The sequence below is a fragment of the Amaranthus tricolor genome, chromosome 5 (assembly GCF_026212465.1).
Source record: "Amaranthus tricolor cultivar Red isolate AtriRed21 chromosome 5, ASM2621246v1, whole genome shotgun sequence".
NCBI classification, from domain to species: Eukaryota; Viridiplantae; Streptophyta; class Magnoliopsida; order Caryophyllales; family Amaranthaceae; genus Amaranthus; species Amaranthus tricolor.
The window spans coordinates 7,832,999-7,860,498 of NC_080051.1; the positions used below are offsets into that span (position 1 = coordinate 7,832,999).

Consider the following 27,500-nt stretch of genomic DNA (forward strand, 5'->3'; position numbering starts at 1 on the left):
CTTCCTAATCACACTTACATCATTTGGTATCAGAAGCTTTTGGTGGATCGAAAGGGTGTTCAAAAAAAATGGGCACAAATGGTGATCTTGCTGATATGTTACGTATCATAACAGAAAAATTGGAGACATTGGAGAGAAAAAATGAAGAAATAGATGCGGAAAAAGAACGAAAAAATACTCAAATGAATTTTATGGGTGAGTTGTTGAAAACATCAAATAAAATCAATGAGATCGAGGAAGGAGATGGTAGTGGTGTAGGAAATTCTCGTGCATTTGATGAATATAGAGGATTGAAAATCAATCTCCCAGAGTTTGATGGAGGTCATGATAGCGAATCGTTCCTTGATTAGCTAAGACAAATTGAAACTGTGTTTGAATACAAGGGGTATGATGATAGGAAAAAATTTAAGCTTGTTGTGCTTAAATTTGCAAAACTTGCTGCCTTATGGTATGACAATTTTAAGGCAAATAGGAGAAGAGCCGGAACAGAAAAGTCGATTCATGGGAAAAATTAAAAAAAAAAGATGAAAGATAAGTGGGTGAGCAAAGAATATGAGCAAGAGCAATATTTGAAATTAACACATCTTTCACAAGATGATGGCATGAGTGTGGAAGATTATCTAAAAGAATTTGAAAAGCTTTGCTTAATATGTGATTTGCAAGAGAAGGAAGCTTTTAAAATTAATCGATTTGTGAAGGGATTGTCAAAGACAATCAGTAGAAAAGTTGAAGTCACACTACACTTCTTTTAGTGATGTGTGCAAATTGGCTTTGAAATTTGAAAATCAAGCCAAGGAAGAAAAGAAAAAAGAAAGACCGAGAGTGCCTTATAAAAACACTTCAAAATTTACTCCATCATACTCAAAAGGGAGAACCTTTCAAAGTAAAGCAACCCCTTCTAGTCCGAAATATGAGGCAAAGAAAGAAAAGGTTGTGGTTACTCCTAGTGAATTTGCTACAAGGAGGAAATGTTTTAAGTGTCATGGAAGAGGACACATTGCTAGTGAATGCCCTAGCAAAGCTGTTCTGACTGCTACTCAGTGTGCTATCATGGATGAAGAAGAACAAAGGTATAACTTTGTCGTTGAGGAAGTGGCAGATTCAAAGGATGAAGTTGATGAAGAAATACAACCGGAGGACGAATTTAACATTATGGTTGTGAGAAAAGTGTTGTTTAATGAACCACAATCTGATTTGAGGCAAAGGAATAATTTGTTTCATACTAGATGCAAGATTGGTGAGAAGACTTGCAATGTGATTGTTGATAGTGGTGCTCAAACCGATGTAATCTCATCAGAGGTTGTGAATAAGTTAAAATTGACTACTAGAGATCATGAAGAACCTTACAAGCTGAATTGGTTGAATGATAGCACTGGCATAAAAGGTGAAGAAACAAGCTCTAGTCTCTTATTCTATTGGAGGCTTTGAAGATGAAAGGTGGTGTGATGTGCTACCGATGGATGCTTGTCATTTGTTGCTAGGAAGACTGTGGCAGTTTGATCACAACTCGGAGCACAAAGGAAAGAGTAATGAATATCTTGTAACCACTAGGGATGGTAGAAAAGTTAAATTAATTCCCTTACCCCCTAAAGTTGCTAAAAAAGAAAAGAAAAAAGCAACTATCTTGTAACTTGTAATGAATTTGAGAAAATAGTGAAAGAGCATGGTGGAGGGTATGCTTTGGTTGTAAGGGCCAAAGATAGCAGGAGTACTTCTTGTGATAACTCATCATCCCTAAAAGAGTTATTAGAAGAGTACAAAGATGTGTTCCCCGATGACTTGTCCAAAGGTGTCCCTCCAATTAGAGGCATTGAGCATGCCATTGACTTAATTCCTGGAGCACCTTTGCCAAACAAAGCTGCTTATAGATGCAACCCAGAGGAAAGTAAGGAGTTAGAGAGGCAGGTGAATGAGTTGATTGAAAGGGGTTATGTGAGAGAAAGTCTTAGTCCTTTTCCTGTTCTGTTGGTGCCCAAAAAAGATGGGACTTGGAGAATGTGTGTAGATAGTCGGTCCATTAATAACATTACCATCAAATACCGTTTTTCGATGCCTATTGGATGAGTTGAGTGGAGCCTTAGTCTTTTCCAAAATATACTTAAGAAGTGGTTATCATCAGATGAGAATAAGGGAAGGGGATGAATGGAAAACAGCTTTCAAAACAAAATAGGGGTTGTATGAGGGGTTAGTGATGCCTTTTGGACTTTGCAATGCTCCCAGTTCTTTTATGAGATTGATGAATGAGGTTCTCCGTTTTTTTATCAATGATTTTGTTGTTGTTTACTTGGATGATATCTTGGTGTATAGTAAAAACAATGAAGATCATATGAATACATTTGAGGAAGTTGTTTGAAAAATTAAGAGAAGTGAAGTTGTATGGGAAGCTTGAGAAATGTGTATTCCTGAATCCTAGTGTGGTGTTTTTAGGATACATTGTGACTGGAGAAGGAGTACGAGTTGATCCAGAAAAGATAGAGGCAGTGAAGTCTTGGTTGGCTCCGAAAAATGTGCATGAGGTTAGGAGTTTTCATGGGCTTGCTTCATTCTATAGGCGGTTCATTAAAAACTTCTCGACTATTATGGCTCCCATTACCGAGTTAACTAAAAAAAGAGAGTTTGAGTGGGGAGAAAGTGCTCAAAATGCTTTAGAAAGGATGAAAAACATGCTCTGTACTGCTCCAATACTTGTGCTTCCTGATTTTAACAAGGTGTTTGAGGTGGAGTGTGATGCAAGTGGGGTTGGAGACAAAAAACCTGTGAGTTACTTTAGTGAGAAATTGAATGGAGCTAAGATGAACTACTCTACTTACGACCGTGAGTTCTATGCCATAGTTAGAGCTCTTGATCATTGGTCCCATTACTTAAGGCCAAAACCATTTGTTCTTCGTTCAGATCATGAGGCTTTAAAGTTCATGCATGGGCAACAAAAGTTAAACAAGAGGCATGCAAAATGGGTAGAATTTCTTCAATCATTTTCCTTTAGTTCCAAGTATAAAGATGGGAAGAGTAATGTAGTGGCCTATGCTTTATCGCGTTGCACTTACTTGCTTTCTATGGTAGATGCAAAAATTATGGGTTTTGAACAACTCAAAGAGTGTTACAAAGATGATCCTGATTTTGCTGATGAATTTGAAAAACAAACAAAAGATTATGTTGAGCAAGATGGTTATCTTTTCAAGGGAAACAAGTTATGTGTGCCTAAGGGTGGTGTTAGAGAATTATTGGTGAGAGAAGTTCATACTGGAGGTTTAGCTGGACACTTTGGGGTACAAAAAACACTTGACATTCTGGGTGAGCATTTCTATTGGCCAAGAATGATCAAAGATGTTTCTTTAGTAGTGGAGAGATGTGCAACGCGTCAGAAGACAAAAGGGTATTTCACAAAAGGGTTGTATACTCCTTTACCAGTTCCTGATGTTCCTTGGGAAAGTGTTAGAATGGATTTTATTGTTGGACTGCCTCGAACTCAAAAGAGTAGAGATAGCATTATGGTGGTGGTAGATAGATTTTCTAAAAAGGCTCATTTTGTAGCTTGTAGTAAAACTGATGATGCTGTGAAAGTGGCTGAATTGTACTTTAAGGAAATCGTCAAACTTCATGGCATTCCTCGGAGTATAGTTTCAGATAGGGACTCCAAGTTTTTAAGTCACTTTTGGAGGACCCTATGGATGTTGGTTGGTACCAAGTTTCTATTTAGCACCTCTCATCATCCCCAAACTGATAGGCAAACCGAGGTGACAAATAGAACTTTGGGTGCTTTGTTAAGTGGTCTTGTGAGCAAAACGCAAAAAGATTGGGATGTGAAACTAGCCCGTGCGGAGTTTGCTTACAATAGAGCTCATTTGTACCCGTTGATTTGATTCCTTTGGTAAAGGGCGATATGGTTGAAAGGCATGCAAAAAAAGAGGGTGGAAACTTTTCAAAAAACATGTGAGCAAGTGAAGAAAAAAATCGAGGAGATGAATAAAAAATACCAAGAGAGAGCCAACAAAAAAGAAAACAACCCATATCTTACCCTGGGGATTTGGTGTGGTTACATTTAAGAAAGGAGAGATTTCCCAAACTTCGAAAAAATAAACTTATGCCAAGATCCGATGGTGCATTCAAAATTCTTGAAAGGGTGAATGATAGCATATAAAATTGAACTTCGTGATGAGTTGATGGGTGTAAGTGCTACTTTCAATGTGGGGGATTAGTCACCATACTTGGATGATTTAAGTTTGAGGAAAAAATCTTCAAAAGAAGGAGGAAATGATCCAAGATCGAGTATTCAGGAGCCCGTTGCATTAATTCTTGAGAAACTTGGGTTTAATTCTTTTTTTCGCAAACCGGAATTTGTACGTGCTTAGTATGGGATAACAAATAATTGCATGGTACAAAAGAGCAATGGTGGCATCAATATGCAATGTTAGTCCTGAATATTAATTTTTATTTTACTTATGAATTTTCGGGGCTGATTTTCTTTATTATAAAGGGGGATGAATTTAGTTTCTAGAAATCAGCAAGTTCATTGTATTTGCTAGAAGAATTTTTGGTACATGAATTCTAATTAATTCATGAATTCGTTGACCAACAAAGGGTGATGTATTGACCGAAATAGGGGATATATTTGAAAGCTTCTAGAATCTTGTATTCACCCTATATAAAGGAATGTTTTGTAATCAAAAAATTCAAATTCTGTTTCATGCATTGTTTTTCTTCTTGTGTTTGTCCAAAGAAATAGTAATTTCAATTATCACTTTGAGTTTGTCTTGAAATTCTTAGGGAGATTGAGTGTGTCTTATCTCCAGCCTAAAACCCCAAATCATTGAGTTTGTTCTTGTGATTTGGCTCTTATCAATCTTCTTCTACTATTCATTCTTATCTACTCATTCTTCTCTTTGTTTTTTTTTTACAATAAAATCAGAAACTTTTAAATCTAAGTGTGTTCTTCCTAATCACACTTACTGTTAAAACCATTTCCCAGGTTTCCCTTCTTTTTTTGCTTTTTACTTGTTTGAAAGTAGGGAGGGGTACATTATTAAGAGGGCACAAACGGGAGATGATCACGACTTAATTAAAAAGTTAGTGTCATCACACATGTTGAAGTCACTTCACTAGTCATGCAATAAATCTACATTTAGGGATAGCAAATCCAGACCAAATGCATTTGGCCCATACTATACTATGTTCTTCTTCAACCACGGCAGCATATGTGCTTTTTATCTAATCTACATAATTTTTAAAAATCCCAACTCGTACCTTGTACGAGGAATGAACCCCCACCAATCACTAGCTTTTTAAGTAGTGCCCATGTACCCACTTAACCCATAAAGAGTCTTGCTAGGATGCAATATGCCACACATTCTTACCAATAGCTGCTACGTTCTATTTTTCTACATCACTAACACCCAACCACCACCAAATTTATGCATACATATTCTTTCCCATTTGATGTCAGCCTTAGATAAGCTATACCAAAGGAAGGTTCTATAAATGCTATTGAGCCTTTTCACTTCCCCCGAACTATAACTCGACGTCAGAGGAAGAAACCATTAATGAGTTGCAAGCAAGTTGCATACGAAGGTGCCTATAACTTGAAAGGTTAATACTATTAGTGATCTTATGAATAATGATGTTACAGATGTGAGCACTCGATGACTTGTCATGCATAGGAATAACCAAGTAACAGAAGGGAAACGTGTCCATCTTAAAACCATATCTATACCATTCATCATGAACTCCATTACTATACACATTAGTTCAAGAAGAATAGAAATTGGGAGCTCATCCCCGAACCTGAAAATTAGAAGATATCTACAAAACTAAGATGGTTGATCTTCAATTCCTTACATATGGGATGGGATTCGAAACCAACAATCCCACCGACATACTTCACAATTCGAGCAGATACTACATCCAAAGGAAAAAAAGGAGGGGTAATAGAGGATCCCCTTGCCTTAGACCTCGCTTATAGGAAATAGGCCATCGTTTTATCATTAATAAGGAGGGTAAATTTTGGAGTTATGAAGAATTTGTTGTTAATGCAGATGAAATGTGGGGGGGGGGAGGGGAAATAATGCCTTTACGAGGTCAAGGGTGAGCTCCCAATGAGTCATATACTCATATGCCTTTTTTTGTGGCAAAAGGCATTTTTACTCCCATAGTGTTGATCAGTTCTTCACAGAGCACCACATTATGTAAGATGTTTCTCTCCTAAACAAATTATGGGGGAGAAATGAGATCATTTAGGACAAGGGAAAGTCTATTAAAGACCAATTTAGAGATGCATTTGTTTAGGACATTACAACATGAGATAGGCCTATAGGCACTAGAGTGTAAAGGTGCTTTGACTTTAGCAATCAAGGTCATAGTGGTGGAGTTTTACTCCTTCAATAATTTCCCATATTTGAAGAATTCATAAATGGGCAAGCAAAAATCTTTAGCAACAATGTCCCAAGAGGATTTAAAAAACTTTCCACCACCACTTGTCAATAAAGGATTGCATGATAGGAATTTTATTCTTTAGGGGAGAGCATAAAAGGTCAACAAAGAAATCAAAAACAATTTTTACAATAGCTAAATCAGTTATCAGTTATCACTTATCATCATAGGGAGAATTTTAAGTTTTAAAGAGAGTAAGAATCAAAGTAATTTTTCTTATTGACTTTCTTTCCTAGATCATTTCATCTCCCTAAACCTAAAGCTCCAATATATATATTTACTACTTGAGCGAGGGTGATAACCAAATTACCCTGGAATATTTCCTTTGGACATACTCCACAGGTGTTTTCATAATCGAACTTTAGAGTATGAACCCCTATATCATCCTAATGCCAATTTCACAATTTTGTGGATGGCTTTGCCTTAAATCCAAAATATTTAATTTTATCACTCACAAGAATAAGCTTAACAAATTAATATTAAAATCGAGTCATGAGATAGTACCTCTATCTATGATATACAAATCCCACACATCAAGATTTCCCTCACTCTCAACAATAAAAAACATTGAAGTCCATTGATGTCAAATATCAAGAACCAATATTGTATGACTACACTGAACTTCAACAAAAAGCACATCAATGACTCAATGAATCAAACAGTAGAGTTCAACTCAAAACATTACTAGTGCAAAAAGTATACGAACTATAATTAAGTAATACATTCCAATCCTCACATGTGCCAAATACATTTAAGGAACATGTAATATATTTCTTTCATCATCATTTAGGCATAAGATCAACAAGATGAAAAGAACAATGCACACTGAAAAATACATAGTATCTAAAGACTTACAGTCATTTCCTTTAAATTCACTTAATCACATACAAGTAGGTCAAAGATACGGAGTTGTTTCAGCAATATGATGGAAGAGAATAAGAATATACTTATCAAAAGTCTTGTGAGCCATGCCCACAATCTGCTTCACGTCAGCTTCCAAAATAGAAGATATGCCAACACTGCTACCATTACTTGAAGGTAGGGAAGCAATTTTTTTCTCTCCTGATGCAAACAAAACATGTGAATAAACACAAATCTGCCTTAAGATGTAATCCAACTTCTTATGGAGAGAGACAGGGAGCCAATGGAACCACTCATTTATTCCTCCTCTAGGCCGAATAACACGCTGCATAATTAATAAAACAGAGTAAGTTGAACCATTATAAACTTGAAATCAAAAGACATCCACTGCAGAAATTGTTGCACTAAATTTGCTAGATAAGACATGTAATGGCAGACTGAAAAAAGCATTATAACTAAACATTGGACATCACTAAAGCATGTTTGTTAAAGGGTTTCAAAAATGAAAAGGAAAATTACTAATATCTCCCTTAAATCATGTTTGGTTGTGCCATTTTTTTTATTATTTGTTTCCCTTTTCTTTCTCTTCACTAACCCTACCAAACAACCTCTTTTCCACTCTAACAAATTCCAGGAAAACCTTGGCAACATCTCATTATTATTACCTCCCTCTATTCGCCACCACAAGCCTCAACCTCCTTCTCCATCACCGGGCAATTTTCACAAACACCCAACATTTAGTGCATCACTATCCTCACAGTCTCCTTCCCAAAAAAATCATCCATGCCTCATCCATGATAATGTACCTCGGTAATAGCACCAACATAAATATGTAATCGTAATGGTTAACGACCATTATAACATTAGAATTCAGAGGACTGTGATCTAGATCTGAAAAAATTGTGGCTAATTTGGTGCAAGATATTTAGCTTCATCTTACTATTTTTCATTAAATTTTCAAGAAAATAGAAATATTGCCATAATGGTCTCTTTGATGTGTTAATGGTGATCAGTGGAGAGATTAAAATGTTGAATGGGTTGTTGAATGGCTTTGGTGAAGTGAACATCATTCATCTTTGGCGGTCATATCAAGTACTTTTATAGTGGTCTTAACTTCACTTGTTAGAGAAAAAATATGCTATTCAAGTTGGCTTTCTGTAGAAACTTCACTAGAATTAATGTACACAAATACTACAACAAGAGAGTTGTATGTATAATTGTATCAATGTGCACAATTACAGCTCTTTATGCTTTCTTGCATTGATTGATGTAACTTTTATTAAAGATATACTTGTATAAACTTCTCAGAAGTACGTTAAGGAATCTCAATGGAACTTGTTCTTTTTTTGAACAATTATTTTAAATTTTAGGATCCTTTTGTTAACGGCTTATTGTTCATATGTCTTGATATTTATTCGCAAATTAATATAGTTGGTCTATTATTTGTATTAGAAGAAAACAGACTTGATGGGTGTTGAACTTGTGTAGGAGATATTTTTATTTTTTTGACTTATTTATTTTTTTTTATTCGTAAATAAAGAAATTGAAAAAGGATGAAATTGGAAATCTAAAACCCTAGTAAGGAAAACGAAAGAAATGTAAGGGGAATCAAAGGAGTATATACCAAATAAAATCCAAGGCATCAACTTAAGTGATTTCATTTCCAACATTAAACCCAACAACACATAACAATAACCTTAAACATTACCCTTACCCCATCATGTTTACTTCTTTTTCACTCCAATTCCAATCTTCATACCAAATACTCTCTAAAGATGAAAAGTTGAAGATATTTAACGTCAATATTGATGGATTACCTATTATAGTATATTTTCTCCTTTCATGTTAATATTATTTGTTGGGGGTTGAGACATAGTTACCTGGATTGCGGAACAGAGCCTGATCCACGATCAGGAACGCTCATCCCAGATTGCGGGTGAAACGCGACCCAGATCGTTAGAAATACCCTTTCGTAGTGAAGCTTGGTTGTTGTTAGTAGAGAAGCTAAGAAAAAATAAGAAAATTAAGCTTACCTTCACTGACTTTGATGAAGAAGAAGAGAAAAGGAGAATAAGATGAAGTAATAACTAGCAGGGGGCGAACTTAGTAGATTTACAAAAATAATTGGTACTTATCTTACTACATTATTAGGTTTTAAAAAGTATTGATTGGGCCTATTAAGAAACAAACATACACCTTACTAAAGTTGCATCATGTGTTTCTTCCTCACTCTGTATGCTTTTAAATACTTTATTTTGCTTTTCTCATTTCTTTTTTTTTTTTTGCTTTTCTTTTCCTTATTTAAGTTGTTATATTTATTTCCCCTTAATGTTTACTTTTTAATTTAATTATAAGAGTAAATTATAACACCAAAAATACCCATCATTTCGAAGTCCCACGTTTCCATTCACGTTCCACGTCCTGAACCGTATTGCGTTACAAATAACAATGGATTGAGATACAAGAGTCCAAATGATTGAAGTTAATGTAACCTTCTTTTACTTATAGCATGAACACCAATACCATCATGATACTACACTTAGGGTGTGGTTAACAATCATTTATAAGAAGTCCAAGAATGAAATTGGTAGGCAACAATTTGATTTATTATTTGTAAATTGGGTTTTTAGATTTACTAATTCCACGTTGTAATTCGATTCCAGTTAACTTATATTTTTTATTTAAAATTTAGTGACATTCATGCGAAATCCAAGTGTTCAAATTATATGAAATCGTACAATGAAAGGGTTTGGTATGTAAAGTTTGTTAATTGGAGAATCTACACCAAGTGTGCTTTAAATAATGGCTTGAAAAAGTTGGGATTTTGGGAAAGAGAATTCAGATGGAAGGTAAGGAATCCTAGTTGATTTAAACTGAGAGAAGAAAGTATGTAATGTTGTTGGGAGAGAAGGAGGGAGGGAATGGCATGTGGAAGAAAAAGAAAGCAGCTTTAATTTAATTTGATTTAATTCTATTTCTTAACTAAACCACATGCGTCCATTTATTTAACAAATATAAAAATACTAAAACAGTAAAACTCAAATAAAAGATTGTTTTAAACTCGGTGAAAGTAAAAAAAACTAAAACAATGACTAAATTATTAGTCAACATTAAGAAAGGAGTTTTCAACATTTATGGTATAATCAAAGATCCTCCTTTTTGACGAGCAACTTGGATGGATCTTCAAAGTGAAAGGTTGATCCTTATACTCAATGTTCCAAAACCCAAGAGTTTGAGGAATATGCCTGAGAATTTAAAGCATATGTCATGAAGTATGGTGTCACACACACTAGTGAGGTTTCTTGTGGTTTAAAAATAAGCATCGTCAAGGTTGTGGAATTACATTCCTTTTACACATCGAAAAACCTAATCATTCAAGCCCACAAGGTCAAAGAACAACCAAAACTCATACTTAGAATTGAGATATCACATTCTTACACTAGGCTAAACACTTTCCAATAGCCAAACCCTATACCACAAGTATTTGATTCATCTTTCAAGAAATCAAGGCTTCAAAGTGTCCCAAAACTCACTAATCCAACAACTACTATCCTTTCAAATCCAATATCCCTAAGGAGATGTTTAAAATGCCAAGGACTTGGGCATATTGCCTCGGAATGTCCTAACAAGAAGATTATTACTCACGATATTCAAGCTTATGATAGAGAAGAAAAAATGAAAAAGGTGATGGAGTAAGAATGTACACAAACAAAGCTGAATTTTTTGGTCACGAAAAAGTAGTGTCTCGTGATGAGGACACTAATTAGCCAAGTGATGCAAGAAGATCTACAAAGAAAAACCATCTTCCATACAAGATGTATCGTTGAGAATAGGGTATGTTGAATGATTATAGATGGTGGTAGTTATGCTAATATGTCCTCACAAACTCTAGTGTCAAAACTAAGCCTACTCACAAGCCATCGCCTAAATTCCTATGCCATTCAATGGTGAAATCAAAGCAAGGATTTAGTATGTCACATCGCGTGTTGGTTTAGTTTAGTGTGGGAACTATGAGGAGGCAATTTGGTATTATGTAGTGTCGATGGATGTTTGTCATATTTTTTTTGGAAAGACCATAGTCGTTTAAAAAAAGAGTTTTGTATGATATTTTCAAGACCACGTACTCTTTCAATAAAATGAATGAATGTCTTGATTCCATGCCCATCATCAAAACTAAAATCCAAACAAAGTCACTCTTCACTCATGACTCCCCCCTTTGAACCCTAATATACTAAACACCATATTAAACCTTCAGGAAAGAAAGTGCTCATGAGTTCGAAAAGGAGAGGAATGCGTGAGGAAAGCTTTAAGGGAGACGAGTTCAAAGACGAATCTTTGGTTAAGGCAAAAAACAAAGTCTTAGGTTTGAGGGAATACTCTCTCGAAGGCAAGGGTGTTAGCAAGTCCTTCACGCCAAATCCTACTTCCATTACGCTTTGTTCTTGTACACTCCGGTTTGTCACCCCCAAAATTCAAGTTCAGAGCTCAATCAAATCATTTTTTGTTTACATTGTAGATATACTATTGTTTATTACGTCTTTATCCGTAGTTTTTAGAAAAAATTCGTACTACTTTCTCAAGTATACTACAACTAGTTGATGTTTATTCAGCACTTCTGATCTTCCAACAACGGTCAGGAATGCAGATTTGCCATTTTCCTTGATCCCCCACACAGCATAACACGTAGTGATTACTAAATCCTAATATCCCAAATTTCATACAAAATAAGTGTATCTGAAACAACACTTGCGATTTCAATGAACAGCTATCCACCAATTACAATTCCATAATAAAGTCATCATATAAAAAGGAGAAAAATAATAGTGGATTGAAGAAACTTACATAGAGGAACTGGTTGTGTGAGAAACCAAGAGCACGAACCAACCCAATACACTGGTTCTCAGCGCCAGGAAATCCATTTCCGATGATAATAGCACGTCGAATCACCCCAAAAACCCCTCCGTCGAAGATCTCGGGCACTCCGCGTGGACTAGAAGGAGGTTCGGGGAGTTTAATTGGCCTCATTTCATCAAATGATCAAGCTAATTTTAATCTGCAACAACGGGAATGCGAAAGGGCTGAAAGGAAAGTTTTGGGCTTGAAATTTCCAGGGGTATGATATAGAAAAAAAAAAGTAATATTTAATCGTCTCCAACCCAAAGCTTCGGTAAGGGTTTTGTTCGATATTACTATATATTACTGATAGTGAATAAAATGGGAGATTGTAAAAAATCAAATTTTGTTATTTTTTATTAGTAACATTGAATAAAGGAGTTTGATTTTTTGGACTAACTTGGTTATTTGTTATTGATTAAAGCGAACAGACACGACCTAAACAATCAGCTCTTCTTTCCCATTTATTTCCCTCAAATTATAAATCCTAACTCTCTTGAATTTTGACATATTCCTTAAAAAAATCCTTCATTTAAACTTTTCAACCTCTCAAATCATTCTTCCTTCTTCCGATTTAGCACTATTAAGTGTTCAAGGATATACTTAGGTTGCTCTAAGGTAAAAAAAATCTTCAATATGCACTTTTTTTGGGTTTTACCCAATCCTTAAAAGTCGTCACCCTTTTCATTATGTCGTCACCCTCATTTAATTAAATCACTAAAAAATCTTAAATCTATTTTTATTTATAAAATCAACCACTGTTATTATTATTAAACTAAATTCATTAATAATAATTAAATTAAATTAAAAAATATTAATTTTAAAAAATAATTTTTTGAAATCGGAAAATAAACCTAGTCACGTTTTGTGCTGAAATTTGATACATTTTTACTACTTTGACCAAAATTTTTGATAGGAAAATCACATTAATACAATGTTTACAGCATTAAAATCTAGACTTCAAGATCTTTCCTATGATATATATATATATATATATATATATATATATATATATATATATATATATATATATATATATATGCCAATTCCGATTAACGAGCGAGAAATGACGATCGCATAAAGTTTGCCTTGTGTTGTAATTTTATACATGTTCAATCTTTTGAGCATAATTTTTAAAAGAAAAATCACAATAAGGCAAGGTTTATGGCATTAGAAAGTACACTTCAAGAGCTTTCCAACGACATATTATATGCTCAATTGCGACAACAAAGCGAGAAATGACAACCGTTTAAATTTTGCAGTGATTTTTAGTACATCTAGTCGCGTAAAACACGCGACCGGACCACGGTATGGTCGCGTAAAACACACGACAGGACCGCAGCGAAGTCACGCATTTGTCAGAATTGGGCATATAATATGTCTTTAGAAAGCTCTTGAAGTCTAGTTTCTAATGCCGTAAACCTTGCATTAATACGATTTTTCTATAAAATGTTATGCCCAATAGATTGAACATATATTAAATTTCAGCACAAACAAACTTTAAACGATCATCATTTCTCGCTTGGTTATCAAAATTAGGCATATAATATATCATTGGAAAGACCTTGAACTCTAGGTTCTAATGTCGTAAACATTGAAATTATGTGATTTTTTAATCAAAAGTTATGTTTAAAAGAGTGAACATGTCTCAAATTTCAATACAAGAATTTTTTTTGAAACTAACGATCATTATCGATGCTTATCGAATCATTTTGGTTATTATTTTCATTTGCCATAGTGTTTTTGTAACACCCCTTAATTATTTTATCATCAGTAATTGTAACATCTCGGAATAACTCGGGTCGTACGAAAAGAGAAGATGACCTTTTAAAAAACAAAATAAATATTGTCCGAATCAAACCGGGATGTTAGAAGGCAGTTAAAATGGATTTGAAGTTAAGGGAAACTTGCGGATCAAGTTCTATTAGTGTTATTATGAACTACTAGCTATAAGAAATTCTTAGCAGCGGATAAGAACGAAAAGTTCAATCTACTTATTACAACTTGAGAACGAAAATCGCCTCATAAAACCAAAAGTTCTTTAAACTTAATTACAAGTTCTTATCAAGACTTCTATATCCTAATGATTTATTTCTGCAAGGGTCAATCCTCACTCCCCAGACCTGCAACTTAACTTACTGCTAGTCATTGCCCAGATAGGAAACAACATCATCGCAGGGTCGTTAAGACCAAAAGTACACGTCAGCAAACGTCGTATACCAAATAAATAATAACAACAAGAGAAAGTTTTAATTTAATAGCTGTCAATTCACAGAAAAGTACGCTGCGATCATGCTAATAAAGATTAATTATTTTCATATAAAGATTAGTCAGCCATACTGTTGTACTATCCAGCCATACTGCCGGTACAACTCCAATCTCCATAAGTGAGACATTACATTAGGGGGAGCTAACCCCTAAGCAAGTCTCTACCATAGACACTCGCCTTACTTCGGTGCCTATGGTTAAGCATGCATACCCCCGCGGTGGCTCATAATGCCTCCATATACCGCGAGTAATTTATTTCCACCAATTGACGTCATACTACGTCCACTTTTAAGGTTAGTGAGGTCATACTACCTCTGCTTACCAAAAAGTGTATCAAAATTATTTATTCGGAAAGATAACATTACCAAAAAGGTCATACTAACATTATTCGGAAAGATAACTGAAAATCCGACTTCACCGTTGCGTCCGGAAGGCGTCAAAACCCCCGGGTACCAATTTCCATAATTTATAACATAGTATAAGTATTTTTAACTTAATTTCAAAGCCAAAAATGTTCCAAAACACATTTTTTTTCACCATTTTCAAAACCTACGGGATTTTGTCATTTTCATTTTTTTTATCACAAAAATATAAATTTCAATGCTTTATTTCCTATTAAATCTAAACAACAAAATTTACATAATTTTCATGATCATCTACAAAAATAAATTTTAATTAATTATTATTATTTTTTTTTTCCTCAAAAAAATAATTCTTTTTACACAAATGTACACACACATACACATCATATATATACATGTATATTTCCCTACCAACATTATAAATTCCTTCTATTAATCAATAAAAAAAAATAAATTTCTAACACCACATACATTTTTTTCTATGAGCATCCATTTTTTTATATATATATACTTTTCAATCATCCATCAAACAAATCCTTCACACACATATAAACATATCTAAAACCCTAAAAACCATACATTAATTTAGATAGAAAAAATACATCATACTTTCACACATGAATTTTAAATCATAAACAAATCATAAATTATAAAATAACACACATAAAAATCATAGAAATTTAAATTAAAACTTAAAAATAAAACTAGGTTAAGAATTACTCACAATTGCACAAGAACAAAACACCAAATTGATGAACCAATTGATGATTTAGGCGTGAGGATTAGAGAGCATTTGGGAGTGTTTTTTTTTTTTTTTTTGCAAATGTTTTTGAAATGAAAGGATGTAAGGTAAGAAATCAATTAAGGAATTATGAAATTTAATTATGATAATTGCCTTAACCATCCAATTGCCAAAATGGAAGTTACAAATCTTCCCCATATCCTCCATATGGTCGGCCACCCCTTTTCAAATTCCCTCTTTTATTTATTTATTTATTTATTTGAAATTAATGATAGGTTAGAAAAAAAGGTTTGGGCTTAAAATGGTTTTAATTGCCTTAAAATTTGAAATCTCATGATCTAACCCACTAACAAAAACAAAAAAAATATACTCTTCTAAAAAGAATAATAATAATAATAATTTTACTAGGAAATCATTTAATATATCGGAAAAATATCGGGGTGTTACAGACTACCCCCCTTAAAAAGGTTTTGACCCCAAAACCTCAATGTACAAACACAAAACACAGAACAACCACACACACAAAAACGACAAAACAAGCACACAACAAAAGAAATAGATCAAAATAACTACTCTCATTTTCTACCCCCTTAAAAGTTACGTCCCCGTAACTTACTAACCTGAGGGAAAAGGTACGGATACTTCTCTCGCATGGAAGCTTCTGTTTCCCAAGTTGCCTCTTGTGACCGATGATTTGACCATAGAACCTTAACCATTGCAACATCTTTTCACCGAGTACTGCGAACCTTTCTATCTAAAATCTGAACAGGTTGCTCTTCATAGGTGAGGCTTTCATCAAGCTCTAACGGCTCCGGGTCTAAGACATGCGAAGAAGCCGCAACATAACATTTTAACTGGGAGATATGAAAAACGTCATGAACCTTACCCAGCGCATTAGGCAACGCTAACCGGTAAGCTAACTTCCCAATCCGCTCCACAATATCATAGGGACCAATGAAACGCGGGCTTAACTTCCCACGAGCACCAAAACGAACCACACCTTTCATCAGAGACACACGGAGTAGAACTTTGTCGCCTACTTCGTACTCATCAGGCCGACGTCGGAGATCGGCGTACGATTTTTGTCTATCCTGGGCTGCCTTCATTTTATCGTGAATTAACTTTACTTTCTCAGTCATTTGCACAAGCATATCAGGTCCTAAGGTGACAGATTCAGTAAAATCATCCCAACATACAGGACTACGGCACTTACGACCATAAAGTGCTTCAAATGGGGCCATTTGAATCGTTGCCTGATAACTGTTATTATAAGAGAATTCTACTAAATCCAAATGTTCATCCCATGAACCTTGCCATTCCATGGCTATTGCTCTCAACATGTCTTCTAGTATCTGATTGACACGTTCAGTCTGACCATCCGTCATAGGGTGAAAAGACGTACTATGAAGAAGAGTGGTTCCCAAAGCCTGCTGTAATGATTTCCAAAAATGTGACAAGTATCGAGTATCACGATCGGAGACAATAGTACGAGGTATTCCGTGATATCGAACAACATATCTAACGTAGGCACGAGCAAGTTGTTCCATATCCCACTTACAGTTCATCGGAATAAACCTTGCAGACTTAGTAAGCCTATCCACAATAACCCAAAGAGTATCATTACCAGCCTTAGTTCGTGGCAAACCTAACACGAAATCCATAGAAATGTCATCCCATTTCCATACCGGGACTTCTAAAGGTTGCAGTAACCCAGCTGGTCTTCGATGTTCACTCTTAACCTTTTGACACGTTAAACACTTGGAAACAAAATCTGCAATATTCTTTTTCATACCTGACCACCAAAACATGCATTTTAAATCTTGATACTTTTTATCTCCACCAGGATGAACCGAGTATCCAGAATAATGGGCTTCATTCAATAATTTTTCCTTCAAAGAGTCACACCCATCCGTTACACACCACCGTCCTTTAAAACGCAGACTACCGTCCTCATAAATTGTAAAACCTTCAGCTCTCCCTTCACTGATCTGCTCCCGAAGTTTAATGAACTTTGGGTCTTCTAGTTGCTTAGCCATAATCTCTTTGAAAAAGGTAGGTTGAGTAGACAATGCACTCAACTTGGCTTCCAATTCCCCTTCTTGGATTATCTCCAAGTTCATTCTCCCAAACTTCTTACACAACTCCTCAGAGGTTATTAACGCTGAGACTAAATGCCTCGATTTTCTACTCAAAGCATCAACGACTACATTCGCACGGCCTTCGTGATAGGAAATCTCCAAATCATAATCACTGATAAGTTCTAACCAACGTCGTTGGCGCAAATTCAACTCGGATTGAGTGAACAAAAATTGCAAGCTTTTATGATCCGTGAAGACCTTGCATTTGACACCATAAAGATAATGTCGCCAGATTTTCAATGCGAAAACCATAGCCGCTAATTCCAAGCATGTGTAGGATAATTCACCTCATGAGTCCTTAGTTGACGCGAAGCATACGCCACCACTTTCCTATCTTGCATTAAAACACAACCTAATCCATGTTTGGAAGTGTCATTGTAGACAGAGTATTCTAAGGATGGATCAGGTAAGGTCAACACAGGGGCTGTAGTTAACTTTTCCTTCAACAACTGAAATGCCTTCTCACACTCCTCAGTCCATTCGAACTTCTTTTCCTTCTTCATCAAGGCTGTTAGTGAACGAGCGATACGAGAAAAGTCCTTCACAAAACGACGATAGTACCCTGCTAATCCTAAGAAACTCCGGATATCTGTAACATTCCGAGGTGTAGACCAATCCCGAACAGCTGCTACTTTTGCTGAATCAACGGAAATTCCTTCCTTATAAACAATGTGACCCAGAAAAGCCACTTGCCTTAACCAAAATTCACACTTCAAAAACTTAGCATACAACTGATTCTCTCGCAGAATCTGCAAGACTATCCTTAAATGCTCTCGATGTTCCTCTTGGCTCTTGGAATATACCAAAATATCATCAATGAACACCACCACACACTTATCGAGGTACGCGTTAAAAACCCGATTCATCAACCCCATAAATGCTGCCGGTGCGTTGGTCAACCCAAAAGGCATCACGGTAAATTCGAAGTGTCCGTATCTAGTTCTAAAAGCTGATTTACTAATATCCTCCTCCTTGATACGTAACTGATGATACCCTGACCGCAGATCAATCTTGGAAAAGACTCCTGCCCCTTGTAACTGATCAAAAAGATCATCGATCCGCGGTAATGGGTATTTATTCTTAACAGTGACCTTATTGAGTTCTTTGTAATCAATGCAGAGACGCATCGTTCCGTCCTTTTTCCTTACAAACAACACCGGAGCTCCCCAAGGCGACACACTGGGTCTTATATAACCCTTCTCCAACAACTCCTCCAATTGGGCTTTCAATTCTTCCATCTCCTTTGGGGCCATTCGGTAAGGGGCTTTTGAAATTGGCCCTGTCCCAGGGATTAAGTCAATCGAGAAGTCCACGTCCCTTTTTGGCGGCATACTAGAAAGTTCTTCTGGAAAAACATCTCTAAAATCACAGACCACCGGAATGTTCTCAAGCCGCAGCTCCCGCTCCTCCACCTTACTTATACTACACAGAAACCACGGTTGCCCTTGCTTGATTAACTTCCTGACCTTCAATGACGATACGATTTTTATCCTCGGTCCCTTAGGAAGGCTCCTATATTTAACTTTCTCCCCCCTGGGTCCACTTAAGGTCACCGACTGTTCTTCACAATCTATTATTGCTTTATATCTACTTAGCCAATCCATCCCAAATATTACATTTAAATCATCCATTTAAATCACAATGAAAAATCTCCCCAGAAGGAGTAGCGACTGAAAAAGATGTTTCCTCAGGGTTCTCCAATTCTAAGTCCTTAACTCTAGACTTTGAAATAAACGAGCACGATGCACCAGAATCAAAAAGTACTTTAACGGATTTTGTATTAATACAAAACGTACCTATGACCACATCCGACGCCTGCGCCGCCTCCCTCGAGTTAACTGCTGAAAGTTTGCTATCATTCTGAGTAGAAGTAGTAACACCTCCTTGATTACCACGTTGGCTTGAAAAGAAATACTCATTTCTAGCATTTCCCTGTCGTTGCTGGACACCAGAGTTATTTCTCGAAAACCTAGGGTTTGAGGCACCTCCCAAGTTTCGGCCAAAACTTCCACCATTGTGATTCCCCCTTCCAGCTTCATTACCACTCCGTCCGTTAATGAGACGTTGTTGTTGGAAGCCTCTATGATTTCCCCCTTGCAAATCTTGTTGTCCCATGCGAGTATAACACTCATACATTCTATGGCCCGGCTTACCACAGTAAGAACAGTCCACCAACGCACCCCGACAGTCCCTTCCTGGGTGATTCTTCTAGCACCTCCTACAGTTGTAGATTCTTTCCTTCCCATTGCGATCATACAAAGGCTTCTGCTTTCTAACCTCTAGTCTCGAATTTCCTCCACTCTTGCTGTTTTGACCAGAATGGAAACCTTTTTCCTGGAAGCCGCCAAACGATTTGTGCTTCTTAAATTGATTCTGGACTTGATTACTCGCATTCGTATCATTCTGAAACATGGGTTCTTTCCTCTTTTCCCCGCTATGGCTCATCTTCTCTTTTTCTTTCCTGATAACATTTCCAATCTGCGCAGCTCTCTTGTATAGCTGGTCTAAAGTATCATATCTATCAGTCTCAATGTGCTTTTGGATCTCATACGATAAACCTAACTCAAAACGCTGAATTTTCTTTCCCTCAGTTGGGACATCCTCAGGGCAAAACTTCAAGTATCCCATAAATTTCTAATAATATTCATCCACCGTTAAGTTTCCCATTTCGAACCTAGCAAACTCATTTGATTTGTCCTTCCTCACATGAGGCGGATAGAATTGGTCCCTTAACACCCCCTTAAATCCTTCCTAGCTTAAGTCACCGTCGTTTTCTGATATCAACCTTATCTTACTATGTGTCCACCAATAGTCAGCGTCTTCCACTTGGAAAAACGCGGCTTGGTCGACCATGAGCTCAGCAGGACATCTCACCACACTAAAAAGCTTGTCAAATTCTCTCAGCCAATTTTCCAGCATAGAAGGTTCACCTTTTCCACTATAAGTCGAGGGTTTACTCTGGGCTATTCTCTTACTAATTGACGAAGCCTTTTCCTCCAAAGATTTCTGTCTCGGATTCCTTGCGCCAGCTAGGGCCTTAACTAGGTTTCGAAGCACGCGGTCAGAGTTTCCTCTTGGCACGGACCTTTTCAGAAAGGGTGGCATGATGGCAGGTAAACTGCATTAGGTTAAACAAGGTATGTAAATACATTTCTACAGCGTTGGTGGTTAAGGAAAACTCATTCTGTTATTTTTCTAAAATAAACAAGGTAATAGCCCTAAAAGGTAAAAGAGTTGAACAATGAGTCTATAATCAAATCTATTCATTTTTCCATAAATACAATACTTAATCGATTCTACTTACTAATGTTTAGACTTTTAAAAACAAAATTCAAATTCAAAACAATAATACCATATAGTTCCAATCTAAAAAGAAATACTTGGGTATAAATTCCCACATAACCACAGTTCAAATACTACAAAAGTCCGAGATAAATAACCAAATCATTTAACCAACAAAATTGTTCGCGATATATTTTACTAAGGAACTAGACATACGAACTCGTACACATGCATAATCAAATAGAGTAGAAACAATCAGGCAAATAAAGGCGACGCATCCAGACGGTCCTGATCCTCCATGTATCGATCAGGGTCAAAATCAGCATCACCAGAGTCATCGCTAGACGCGCTATCGGAATCAGAAGGGGTTCCTACAGATAAGGAATCACTCATAGTAAGTCGCGCTACGGAATCAGAAAGTTCTACAATTATTGGTTTAGGTGGTTCTTCCTCCCACATAATTATCTCACTTTCTTTCTCACTCATGAGATCTTCTCGCCTCACCGGCCAACCCCCTAGAATAACTACCTCGCTATCAGTATCGCTCATAATTTCATCTCTATCAACTATTCCCCCCTCCTCATCAGCATTATATCCATCTCCCAAGTTATCCTCATAAGGTTCTTCTACCACTCCTAAGAAATCTTCCTCCATAATTTCTTCCTGTTCCTCATCAAAATTTTCCTCGAAATCCTCCTCAAATTCTTCTTCTGGGTCCTCATCGGGGTCCTCCTCCGGGTCCTCTTCTAGATCCTCCTCGGGATCCTCCTCGAAATCCAACTCGTTGAAGTTTATTAGTAACACTGAGTTTGGGTTTACTACGGGAACGACCTCCTCAATAATATTTGTCCTAGCCCCACTAGACTCTGGAACGTCAAATCTGTCCCGACCCACAGTTTCCACTGCTCTTACCCTTCTGTCAAGTTCTAGGTGTAACTGTTCACTCCTCTCTTTCAGTACAATCATCTCTTCGTCCATTATCCTTTCATACGCTTGTTTGGATCTCTTGTAAATCATTTCCATTCGTCGGGTGTAATCCAAATCGCTTTCTCCCTCTTTTCTGTCCCAAATTCCCAGAGCCTCTATTTCTGCCCAGGCTGGGGCATTGACTAAAGCTCTCCAGGGTTCCTCTCGGGTATTAATTCCTTCCTTGGCCGGTCTTTTTCCTTTATCCATTAAAGAAAAGTAAAAATTGAACTTCCTGACTCACAAAGAAAGAAAACGAGGCAATTAATTTCTGAGATAAGACAAGGATAGATAAATCAGAGCATCAGAGATATAAACACAGAAATTCTATCATGCACACATCAAAGTTATCCATGATATCATGCTTAAAGACACCAAGCACAACACATCATATCCCTTTAATGTCTACCCCTTTAACTCTCGTAAAAAAAAAATTTTTTTATTTTTTTTTATTTTTTTTTTTACTTTTTTTTTCTACGTTAGTCCATCGATATAGATAAACAACACTAAATAAAACTCCCGCTCTGATACCAGTTGTAACATCTTGGAATAACTCGGGTCATACGAAAGAGAAGATGACCTTTTAAAAAACAAAATAAATATTGTCCGAGTCAAACCGGGATGTTAGAAGGCAGTTAAAACGGATTTGAAGTTAAGGGAAACTTGCGGATCGAGTTCTATTAGTGTTATTATGAACTACTAGATATAAGAAATTCTTAGCAGCGGATAAGAACGAAAAGTTAAATCTACTTATTACAACTTGAGAACGAAAATCGCCTCATACAACCAAATGTTCTTTAAACTTAATTACAAGTTCTTATCAAGACTTCTATATCCTAATGATTTATTTCTCCAAGGGTCAATCCTCACTCCCCAGGCCTGCAACTTAACTTACTGCTAGTCATTGCCCAGATAGGAAACAACATCATCGCAGGGTCGTTAAGACCAAAAGTACACGTCAGCAAACGTCGCATACCAAATAAAGAATAATAAGAAGAGAAAGTTTTAATTTAATAGCTGTCAATTCACAGAAAAGTACGATGCGATCATGCTAATAAAGAATAATTATTTTCATATAAAGATTAGTCAGCCATACTGTTGTACTATCCAGCCATACTGTCGATACAACTCCAATCTCCATAAGTGAGACATTACATTAGGGGGAGCTAACCCCTAAGCAAGTCTCTACCATAGACACTCGCCTTACTTCGGTGCCTATGGTTAAGTATGCATACCCCCGCGGTGGCTCATAATGCCCCCATATACCGCGAGTAATTTATTTCCACCAATTGACGTCATACTACTTCCACTTTTAAGGTTAGTGAGGTCATACTACCTCTGCTTACCAAACAGTGTATCAAAATTATTTATTCGGAAAGATAACATTATTCATACTATATATATCCATGCTTTACTTTTGTATACCATTATTATATGATACATCGGACTAAATGCGAACTTCGCTGCGTGTACATACCTTAAGCAAGATAACCAACTCACAAGCGTCTTAATCAATTCCTGGTCACGAATCGACTTCCTACAAGGTTCAATCGTATTCGGGGAATAAGCACACATACACATTTTCCTCAAATCATCCATAACACACATATACAATTACACCCATACCTAGAGTACCACACACAACATGAACATCCATCACATACTATAACATGGTAAATACACAAAACAGGACAACATACATAATCTGTCCAGAAACACAAATTAAAACTGTCAAACTGAATATGATCTTTGTTGTTGCTTTGGTAGTAATAGCAATTACTAGTAAAGATTATTATGTTCTGCGACATTAACGGTGGTTAATTGTCATCATTGAAGAATTTATTACATTGTGGATACTTATTGGCGTTTAATTGTCATGTTTAGTTTATTCGATTGTTGTCCCAAGTTGTGTAATTGGTCAAATCATAGAAAATTTTGTTTTATGAGCGGTCTAAGTCACTAAATGCATTGTTTCTATTCTTTGTCTGTAATAGTCCAGTTTTAAAGTGAACTAGATAATTATATGTAAATATAAATTTCAGGTCACGCATTGGACATTTAAGTTAAACTGTGTATAAGATCGATGACAATGTAGTGATAAAGAAATAAGCAAATAAAGATAGCAATAAAAATTCAACGGAAGTCTTAAAGGTTACAACTTGAGAGCCTAAGGGCCTCTTCAAAACCAAATTCTAATTTAAAATAAAACCGCAGTTGCTAAAATAAATAAACAAGTTCAATGAAAAAATATCATAGTTCGTGTACAGGTTCTAATGTTAGAGTCCTCACACACTATTCCTGCCTTCAAATCGACTTGCTAGTTGTCAAATGACAACATCATAGCAAGTTCAAAGAACATAAACCAGCATACGTCAGAGACTTCATACAATGCATTACAAGTTACATACAAACAATGACACTAGTGGAAAAATCATCAATTGCTACGGTTTTTTGGCCATCATATACTGTAGTTTTGAGCCCAAACACTTGTGCTAGCAGCAGATAAGCAATTACAAATGCTGCAGTTAAAAACCGTAGCACAAAACCACACTATATGTTGCGGTTCTTAGTGAACCGCAGCATATAGTGTGGTTTTTTTTATTCATAAAAGCACACTATATGCTGCGGTTCACCAAGAACCGCAGCAAATTTAGGGTATTTTTTTTAGGTTTTTTTTTGTTTTATTAATAAACCAATGCATAATATTCATTTCTAATATACACAATTTAAATCATCAAATAATTACCATAAATTAATCACCAAAATACAATCAATGAATTATAATAAAAAAATGTATATATATATATCATAAATATAGTACATATATATACACAATGGGGAAAATGTGTATATACATATATATATATATATATATATATATATATATATATATATATATATATATATATATATATATATATATGTATATATATATATATATATATATATATATATATATATATATATATATATATATATATATTTATGTATATATATATATATATATATATATATATATATATATATATATATATATATATATATATATATATATATATATATACACACACACACATATACATATATATACATATTTATATTTATATATATACATATATATACATATATATATATATATATATATATGTATATATATATATATATATATATATATATATATATACATATATATATATATATATATATATATATATATATATATATATATATATATATACATATATATATATATACATATATATATATATATACATATATATATATATATACATATATATATATATATATACATATATATATATATATACATATATATATATATATATATATATATATATATATATATATATATATATATATATATATACATACATACATATATATATATATATATATATATATATATATATATATATATATATATATATATATATATATATACATACATATATATATATATATATATATATATATATATATATATACATACATATATATATATATATATATATATATATATATATATATATATATATATATATATATATATATATATATATATATACATATATATATATATATATATATACATATATATACATATATATATATATACATACATATATATATATATACATACATATATATATATATATATACATATATATATATATATATATATATATATATATATATATATATATATATATATATATATATATATATATATATATATATATATATATATATATATATATATATATATATACAGAGAGCTTAATGATATGGAGAGGGCAAGAATGAATGCAGCCAATAGCCTTCTGCACCAATGGCTTATAAAAAGAGAAAGAGTGTGGAGGCAAAGAGCCAGATCTTATGGTTTCAACTTAAAAGATCGTAACACGAAATACTTACATGCTTCGACAATCTTTAAAAAAAAGAAAAAAGAAATTACCCAAACAATCATCTATGGCAGGAATGTACAGGGAGTTTCCAATCTCAAATATGAAGTCAGAAATTACTTTTCACAGAGATTCACGCAAGAACATGTCCCGCTTTTTGATTTCAATATGGATAACCATCTGAAAATCACAGTCGCACAAGCAGCATTCCTAGAAACAATCTCATCCACTGAGGAAGTTAAGCAGGCGGTATGGGCATGTGGTATTGACAAAGCTCCGGGGTTCGATGGCTACAATTTCAAATTCATTAGGGAGATGTGGGATATCCTCAAGGATGAAATCTACGGGTTCGTCATGGACTTCTTTGTTGCCGGCTGCTCTGTAAGGCACCTGCACGTCACCTGGGTTACCCTAATTCCAAAGGTTGGAAATCCTTCTTCCATTGATGATTACAGGCCGATTAGCATGGTGGGTGCCCTGTACAAGATTATCTCCAAAATCCTATCCTCACGCCTCAAAGAAGTGATTACTCCTCTGATTGATGAATCCCAAAGCGCTTTCGTGATGAACAGACAGATCCTGGATGGTGTATTGATTGCGAACGAATCCCTAAGATGGTTGAAAAAAAGAAGATACCTGGTACTCTGATAAAGATAGATTTCCAAAAGGCGTACAATTCGGTAAACTGGTCATTTTTGGAACTTGTCATGGAAAAGTTAGGGTTTTGTAGGACATGGATAAGATGGATTATGAACTGTGTCACCTCTGCATCGATGTCCATCCTCCTAAATGGCTCGCCCCTGAAACCTTTCAAGATAGAAAAAGGTTTGAGACAAGGTGATTCCTTGTCACCGTATCTCTTTATCCTAGTTAGTGAAGCCCTGGTGTGCCTTATGAAAAAAGCAGAAGACATGAATCTGATTGAGGCTGTTCATATTGGAAAGGAAAAGGTAAGTCTAAAACACCTTCAATTCGCTGACGATACACTTATCTTTGCTCCTAAAGAGTCCATGTGCATTACAAATTATTTCAGAATCCTTGATGTTTTTGCTTTGATGTCTGGTTTGAGCTTAAACTATAGCAAGTCTTGCTTCATATCTTGGCACTCCAATGATCATGAGTGGCTAGGACCATCGCTAGAGGTGTTGGATTCCTCCATTCAACTTGTCCATTCACATACCTCGGCTTTCCCCTTGAAGATCATATGAATAAATGCTCTACTTGGAAACCAGTGGTGGAGAAAATACAAAATAGGCTAGCCTCGTGGAAAGCAAAAATCTTATCTAAAGCGGGAAGATTAACTCTCATCAAAAGTGTTCTCAACAGCTTACCTATTTATTATATGAGTATGTTTAAAATGCCAAAAGCCATTGCTCTGAAAATAGAGAAATTACAAAGAAGTTTCTTTTGGGGTGGGTCATCTGGTGTAAAGATGGGATGTCCTAGGATTAAATGGTCTGATATTCAACTTGCAAAAGAATTAGGAGGTCTGGGGGTAGGAAATATTATGCATAAAAACCTGATCCTTCTATTCAAATGGTGGTGGCGGTTCTCTGAATCCAATAATACTCTGTGGAAGAAAATACTGAGATCTGTACACGAAATCAAAGGGTTAAAAGCTTCGTCGGAAACATTTAGTAGA

The 27,500-nt window shown here is 35.2% G+C and overlaps 2 protein-coding genes across 2 annotated transcripts in view; both read right to left on the reverse strand.

Annotated features, from left to right (window-relative positions):
- LOC130812721 (mitochondrial fission protein ELM1) overlaps positions 1–12,440 on the reverse strand; it is a 19,955-nt gene extending 7,515 nt beyond the window's left edge. Inside the window, exons 1-2 of the mRNA XM_057678294.1 lie at positions 12,127–12,440; positions 7,371–7,609 (exon numbers count right to left, since the gene is read on the reverse strand). Coding sequence (XP_057534277.1) covers positions 7,371–7,609; positions 12,127–12,309 — 422 coding nt within the window. The 5' untranslated portion in view covers positions 12,310–12,440. The remainder of the gene's footprint in view (positions 1–7,370; positions 7,610–12,126) is intronic.
- Positions 12,441–19,895: 7,455 nt separating this feature from the next.
- LOC130813368 (uncharacterized) lies at positions 19,896–21,992 on the reverse strand. Its single transcript, XM_057679200.1, has 2 exons — positions 21,378–21,992; positions 19,896–20,021 (listed from the first exon to the last, which is right to left on the reverse strand). Exons 1-2 carry the CDS (start codon positions 21,990–21,992, stop codon positions 19,896–19,898), a joined length of 741 nt encoding a protein of 246 aa, XP_057535183.1.
- Between the last annotated feature and the right edge of the window lie 5,508 nt (positions 21,993–27,500).